A 7,900-nucleotide genomic window follows, 5' to 3' on the forward strand; every position below is an offset into this window, starting at 1 on the left:
TATAAAATATAATATTTAAAAAGGTATTTAAGGTATTATAATGAAGTAAAAATCAGCAAACTGCCAAAATTTTCTCTCTCTGTACCTCTTTCTGCTTTGATTTGCCTTCTTTTTTGTGTTTCAGTTGGTGTTTCATGCTTGAGTAGGTTGATCGCTGATTGACTGTAGGTGCGGGGTGTAGGGGAAGCGGGGGCCTGGATGAATGGGATTAGAGAACGGGGATGGCGAGTTGGGAACACCCAAAGTACATTCAAACGATGTAAACAGTCTTCTCAACTTTGTTAAACATTAACAGGAGGTGTTAGTTAGTCGGAAAGGTATGTTCTTTGCGAAAATAAAGAAATTCGAAAGCTGATTGGTGTTCTATACGCTGGCAAATTAATGTTATCTATGCTTCAGCTGTCAAAATACACCTTTTGTACGTTTTTTTTAAGGTCTACATACTTTTTAAGTTTAAAAACTTATAAATACATACATACTACAATTAATATATTTATAAAGTATAACAAAAAACGTCGGGCCAGATAAATGCGACTTAATGATGTCATGCGATCGGCCCACGGATGTTTATTTATACCGCATAAATCCTTGTTTATACTGCGCGAAGCCAATTCAGGATTTTTACAACGGAGGCGTGTGTAATATAATCCTTTCAACCGATTCGGCCGTCCCCACATGTTGCATGCGAGTGTTGCGAAACGGTTCAAGCAACACGCAACATGCTCTCTGCCTGCTTTCTCCGTTTTTTCCGCTCGCGAGCCGAGCGGCAGAAGAGCAGCCGAAGTGGCTTCGGCTGCGGCCGAGTGGCAAAGCGACTGCGGAGGCTTTGATTGAAATCGAAGAAGCTCAGTTCAGTTCAAGTCGATGTACGCTGCCGAGCGGTTGCGTCGTTCCCGCTGAAGCTGTCGCTGTCGTTGTGTGTGTAAGAGTGCCGCTGGAGTGTGTGTCTGTGTGTGAGAGTACCGCTAGCCAGGACACACCGTTATTTTGTGCAGTGAAAACAATTGCCAGTGTGCAATTGCAATGGCAATAGGCATTGCAATCAATGCCTAGATCACAACTCATCGCGCCGCCCTCGCTCCAAAAATCCAATTCAAACATCATCCCCTTTCGCGTGGACCGAGGTTCGCTCGTAACGCAAACGAAAAGGAAACCGAAACCGAAAACGACGAAAAAACGCGATGCGAATTAAAGCTTTGCGTGGCAAAATGTGCTAACCGAGGCAACAAAACAAACCAACCATTCAAAAAAAAGAAAAAAAAGAATAAGAATAAGAAAATGTACATACATATTACATATACACATGTATAAGCAGCACGTGAAGAAAGAAAAAATCCCGAATAGCTGAGGAAAATTGCGTAGAAAAGTAATAATAGAAAAAAACAGCCAGGGAAATGCGAATTTCGTTGGCCGAAAAATAAAAACGATTATCATCCAAACGAGTGTGCCAGTGTGCCATAGTGCCATTGTGCCAGTGTGTGTGCGCGAGTGTGTGTGTGTGCGGCGGGGCTAGCCCTATAAATAACATTGGGTCTGGCCGAGCGCTAATTACGGCAAAACATGAAAATCTTGGCGAAAAGCGCAGCAACAACAACAAGTGAAGCCAAGGCGGCAATTAATCAATTTTCCGCTTGACCCACAAGGAAGTTTCCATATCATAATTAAAAGAGGGGCCCGCAAAAACGAAGGATACAATCGCACGAAAGTAAGAGCAAAAGGTCAATGCATATCCTTGAGTTACGAAAAAGCAATGCAAAATACATATAAAATAAAACTGCAAAAGTTTCCATATCAACAAAGGACACATCAACCAACTTAAATCAGAAACTAATTAAGAGAAATAAATAAAATATCATAAACAAATTAAAAAGACTTACAAAAAGACCGATGAAAATAAGAGCATAACTGAAACCTCTGCAAACCCCATGATATTGCTAATCGCAAACAAACACTGGGCTTTGGCCTAAAACGCTCAACTAGAAGACTTAAAGAAACAGCCAGGAAAATGCATATCAGAGAAGTGGTTTTCCTGCTCCTCACCCTGCTGCCTGGCATGATCCTGGGCAATCGCTACAATCAGCTGCATCTGTATGCCAATGGAGGAGGAGCATCGTCATCGGGTCCTGGTAGCTACAGGCCCTCGCCCTCCTCACAGAACGAGGTGTACTCCATAGCGGACAGCCAGCCGATGACCGAGGATGGCTACATGCCCCCCAGCCAGCACTTTCCGCCCACCCACTCCGACCTGGATCCTCCCGCCCAGCAGCAAAGCACCTGCCAAACGGTCTGCGCCTGCAAGTGGAAGGGTGGCAAGCAGACGGTGGAGTGCATCGATCGCCACCTCATCCAGATACCCGAGCACATCGATCCCAATACCCAGGTGCTGGACATGTCCGGCAACAAGCTGCAGACCCTCTCCAACGAGCAGTTCATCCGTGCCAATCTGCTGAACCTGCAGAAGCTGTATCTGCGCAACTGCAAGATCGGCGAGATCGAGCGCGAGACCTTCAAGGGACTGACCAATCTGGTGGAGTTGGATCTGTCGCACAATCTGCTGGTTACCGTGCCCAGCTTGGCCCTGGGCCACATACCCTCACTGCGCGAACTCACCCTGGCCTCCAATCACATACACAAAATCGAGAGCCAGGCCTTTGGGAACACACCATCGCTGCACAAATTGGACCTGTCGCATTGCGATATTCAGACCATCTCCGCCCAGGCATTTGGTGGCCTCCAAGGACTCACGTTGCTCCGCTTGAATGGCAACAAATTGAGTGAGCTCCTGCCCAAGACAATTGAGACCCTGAGTCGACTTCATGGCATCGAACTGCACGACAATCCCTGGCTCTGCGATTGCCGATTGAGGGACACGAAACTCTGGCTGATGCAAAGGAATATTCCCTATCCGGTGGCTCCCGTTTGCTCGGGTGGACCCGAAAGGATCATCGATCGCAGCTTTGCGGATCTGCATGTGGATGAGTTTGCCTGCCGGCCGGAGATGTTGCCCATATCGCATTATGTGGAGGCGGCCATGGGCGAGAATGCATCGATCACGTGTCGAGCGAGAGCGGTTCCAGCTGCGAATATAAACTGGTACTGGAACGGACGACTGCTGGCCAACAATTCCGCCTTCACCGCCTACCAGCGGATACACATGCTGGAGCAGGTGGAGGGTGGATTCGAGAAGCGGTCCAAGCTGGTGCTGACCAACGCCCAGGAGACGGACACCAGTGAGTTCTACTGCGTGGCCGAGAATCGAGCTGGAATGGCCGAGGCCAACTTCACCCTACACGTGAGCATGCGAGCAGCGGGCATGGCCTCCCTGGGCAGTGGCCAAATTGTGGGTCTGAGTGCCGCCCTGGTGGCTCTGATTGTATTTGCCCTTGGGGTTGTTATGTGCCTGCTCCTTAGGGTCAAACGGCAGCCGTATGTCGATAGCAAGACGCCCAATCACATGGAGGTAATAACATCGGTTAACCACCAGAACTCCATCACCAACAAGACCCAGCCTGCCACGGGAAATGGCAGCATTGGCGGAGTGGTCATCGCCAATGGAGCGGTGGCCAACATCATCGATGGCGGAGTGGTGCAGGGTGGAACTCTGGAGCGGAAGAGCAGCGGAAGGGGAGGCGTAGCCCTTGGAGGACACGACCAGCGCAGTGCGAATCCCGTACAGAAACCGCCGAGGCTGACAGATCTTCCGTACTCCACGCAGGGCTATGACAACAACGGAAGTGTCCTGTCCACTGCCTCCTGTTTCATCTCGCCCAGTGGATCGGCCGGCAATGGGGGCAACAATCCTGATCTCATCAATGACACCAAACGTTTCGGGAGCGACGAGTTTGCGGATCTGAAGATACCACCCATCAGTGGTGTTGGAGTGGGCGGCAGTGGGGAGTATAGTCGCGCCAACGGCTGCGACTCCCTGTATCCTTCGGGTCTGTGGGAGCATGGTGCTCCAGTGGGCGCCACATCCGCGGATGACTTGTTCATGAAGCGCTACACCGACAAGACGCCCATCATTGACTCCACTCAGCTGTATGACCTCCATGAGCGAACGGCGGCCACGGACTATTTCAGCAAGACCTTTCCCAGATCTCATCTCCAGCAGGGCATGATGACGGGTGGCGGCGGTGGAACCTCGACGGCGTCGACGGTGACCACCAATTTGTCGGGCGGCTCCTCATCGGGTTACCCCAACGATTATGGTCTGCCTCTGGTGCCGGGTGCAGAGCACCAGCACAACCACCAGCTGCAGATGCATCCACTGCAGCAGCTCCAGCAGCAGCTGACCTCCACGCTGAACCACCAGAAACAGGAGGGCAGCTCCACCGGGAGCAGTCCGCACTTCAGTAGCCGCACACTGCCACGCCTGCACGATGGGAGTGGCGGAGGCGGGGGCGGCAGTTCCAGGTCGTCGCCAACGCCAACGCCAATGCCAACGGTTAGCGGTGGCCATGCCAGCCAGGCGGCACATCCCAGCACCTCCAGTTCCTCCTGCTCCATCCTGCCCAACGGACAGCCAATCAACGCCAAGACGATACGGGTGTGGCAGAAGGGCGGAGTGCCCGTCCTGCCGCCCGTGACGGCGCTGAAAAGGGCCCTGATCAGCAGCAGCCGGAATTCGCCGGACGAGGGTTACCAGGAAGGATGCGGCACGGATGTGTAAGCGAAGGAGCGGGGCGGAAACCAAACCAAGAACTGACTAAACTTAACACAACTAAAACTAAACAAAACAAAAGAAAGGAAAACAAAAAACAAAGCAAATAAGATGTAGCGACGAAGGAGATGGGAGGAGGTAGCTCTTTTTAGGTTTAACACTGATAGATAGCTCCGGGGTCCTAGGCGAGCAGCGATTATTGTGCAAGCGAACTGTTTGTGATAGTGTCTGACAAAAAGATAATGCGAATGAAGATAATAATTGCCCAAAGCAAAGAGAAAGCTAAAACGAAATCAACTGCACTACACTAAAGTATACTCTCCTTGGCAAGTAACTCAACTAACTAAACTAAAACTAAAACTAAAACTAAACTAATTGTAAACGTAAATTAAAGTTTATTTAAAATAGGATATGTACAGCATTCTTTCTTTGAATAACATGACAAACTCTCAACTCCCCGCATAACGTAAAAAATAACCCAAAAATATATGGAAAACCGAAAACCAACCATGTGAATGTAACTAAATCTATAAATATGAATATATACACATATATGAATATGTATGTGACTATGTGTGTGCATGTGTGTGTGTAATTTCTTCGTTGTTCGGTTAGAAAAAAAAAGGAAAAAGGAACCCAAAACCAATAAGCCCTTCCTCCAAGAGTTATTATCGTAAATCAGACACGAAAAATCCCAACTTGTGGCTCAGCATTTGTAAAATATACGTTCACATGTATGATATGCATACGCATGGTAAAACTGCCGAAGAAGTTATATAAATCTTGGTAACTGTATATATTAGATAACCCATAGACAAAGAAATCCAATTCTTGATCCGACTATTGTTGCAACCATTCTATGTCCCGATAGATGCTGTGAAATAATGTTAAACTTAGGCAGACTGTAAGTCTTACCAAAGGGGTAGCAGTGAAGAGGTTTATTTCGTATCCTTTGCTTTCTAAAATACTATTTGTATAGTAAATAATTGAAAATGTTGTCTACTGTTTATTTAACAATTCTACCAATTTCCAGTTTCTAAAGTGATTTTGTCACCCATTGTAATTTGCATTTATTTAAATTATTTATATATTGTCCCCATGCCACACTTGCAATTGCAAAGTTTAATCGTAATTAAATGAAGTTCCATTTACTGCATACAATTTACCCCCAAACGTTATTTACTGCTACCGAAAATTGAAAAAAATAAATGTTGAAAAACAATACCACATGCTTTTAAATTTTCCAATAAATCTATCAGAAAGCAAGCTCGGTGGAAAGAAATTTAAGAAAATAAATACTGTGGGCAGTCAAAAAACAAACATGAAAACCAATCGGAGAAAATTCAAATTGAAGACAGAGAAAAATATTCGACGAATGCATACGTAATATAGCATATGTAAATTGTACTCAAAGTGCACACACACACACATCCATATCCATATACATACACTCACAAACACATCACAGGCAACACAAACACATAGCCAGATACGTGTACATGTAGATGTATGTCAGTTTGTCCTTGTAACGATTTAAAGCGTATCCACAAGATATTAATTGCCCCTATCTGCTAAGACTTAGAATTTAAGCAGACAACAAAACCAGATGGAAACACAAACAGAATAATATTTTTAAGGTAAACCAAAGACTTTTTTCTTTGCATCTAAATGAGCGCAGGAGTCTTCAAAGGACTCGCAACAACAAACAGTAGGCTCACACACCCATACACATACACATACACAGATACAGAACACACACACACACAGCCGAAAGTAATCTTAAAAGAGGAAAAAAGAGCAAGAAAAAACCGTAGCATTTAAGTTGAACTTATGTATTATGTATTGTATAATATAAAACCTACGTATAGTATATAGTCTATAGATGTGTACACTTATCAACGGAGCGGCATAGCTAACAAGCGAGGGGAAGGGAGGGGAGGGAGAGAAAGTGGGTGAAAGTCGAGAGCGGGAGGGAGAGAGAGAGAGAAGATAGCCCGCAGACAAAAGGCGGGCATTGAATGCATGAAAGCAACTGAATGAACAACAAAGCAAAAAGGAAATATATATAACATTATATATATCTATATATAAACGAAAAACATAAACCATTGTCATTATTTTTTACCACCAAGATTTCAGCCAAAGGTAGGTAAGGTACAGAGGGGGCAGTGGGGGGTGGTTCTCACAGGTCACCTGGGGATGACATGACCCAATTAGTTGGCCATTCGAATGCTGTCCGAAGATGGGGCTAAAGCCAAAGCCAAAGCCGGCTGGCTCTGCTGCGCTTCCCATGTAATTCGCTGCTGCGCTCTGGCATATTAGGGCCAATCGTCTAATCGCCAATTATGCATTTCAACCTCAAACCAGACCTACACCACAACCCCTAACCCAAACCCAAACCCAAACCCAAACCCAAACCGAAAAGCCAACCTCACTCACACGCGGACAAGCAAAAAGTGTGGCTTGAATCGATATGGCTAATCGGGGGAGGCAAAAATCATGCCCGTGAATGGGGCATATGGAATACCCCTTGGAGCTTACCACTGAGCCAAGGTATAACAATGGGGCATAGAAAGTCATTGCACTGTTAGTTGGCAAAATTTTGAAGAAATACCCTTTAAGCGTAGCTGGGTTTTATTTTGCAAAATAATATTCCAAAACTTTTACTTTAACCCGGAATTACATATCCCAATTGAATTACAGTTATTACAACAGTTTTCAATGCTGTTTTTTTTTAACTCACCATTTCACCATTTCAGAAAACAGCGGAGATCAAAGCTGCCTATTTCAGGGCTTCTCCTTTCGAATTCCCGCCATGCTTAATCCCTGAACTTGTTCGGAGTGAACTAGTTTTAGTCAGACATTTGCCATGGCAAATTGGAGATGCCCATCAATATGCACCCTGCGACCCAGTGGCCTCTTCTCGAAAGCGTGTACCTCCATTTGGGGGTTTGAGGTGCCTCCGGTGAGGAGGGGCTGTGGGCGGGAGTTGTTAGGCAGCGCGTAATATATACGGCGGCCCAGTGCGAGATTATATCATGGCGTGCGGCTATGCCAAACTGTCTGGGCTCAACCGCCCGCCACCCAAAGCTCCGGACTCGGGACTACGGACTCGGGACTACGGACCCCTCAACTGCGGATATGGCCACCAAGCCTTATTGACGACGCGCAAAGTTTGCCAACTAAACAAGTTTTGTGCCTCAAATGAAATTTAGGTTGCAACTGAAGCCCAACAAAAGC

General features: G+C 46.5%; 1 protein-coding gene across 1 annotated transcript; it reads left to right on the forward strand.

Annotated features, from left to right (window-relative positions):
* Window positions 1-396: 396 nt before the first annotated feature.
* Window positions 397-6,759, forward strand: LOC6527421. The gene has a single exon (XM_002088477.4). The coding sequence runs from the start codon at window positions 2,006-2,008 to the stop codon at window positions 4,667-4,669; it is 2,664 nt and encodes an 887-aa protein (XP_002088513.2). The 5' UTR covers window positions 397-2,005; the 3' UTR covers window positions 4,670-6,759.
* Window positions 6,760-7,900: the final 1,141 nt, after the last annotated feature.

This window comes from Drosophila yakuba, chromosome 2L, assembly GCF_016746365.2.
Source record: "Drosophila yakuba strain Tai18E2 chromosome 2L, Prin_Dyak_Tai18E2_2.1, whole genome shotgun sequence".
NCBI classification, from domain to species: domain Eukaryota; kingdom Metazoa; phylum Arthropoda; class Insecta; order Diptera; family Drosophilidae; genus Drosophila; species Drosophila yakuba.

Coding starts and splice junctions, on each gene's coding strand:
- LOC6527421 (XM_002088477.4), top strand. CDS start 2,006: ATGCATATCAGAGAAGTGGTTTTCCTGCTCCTCACCCTGCTGCCTGGC.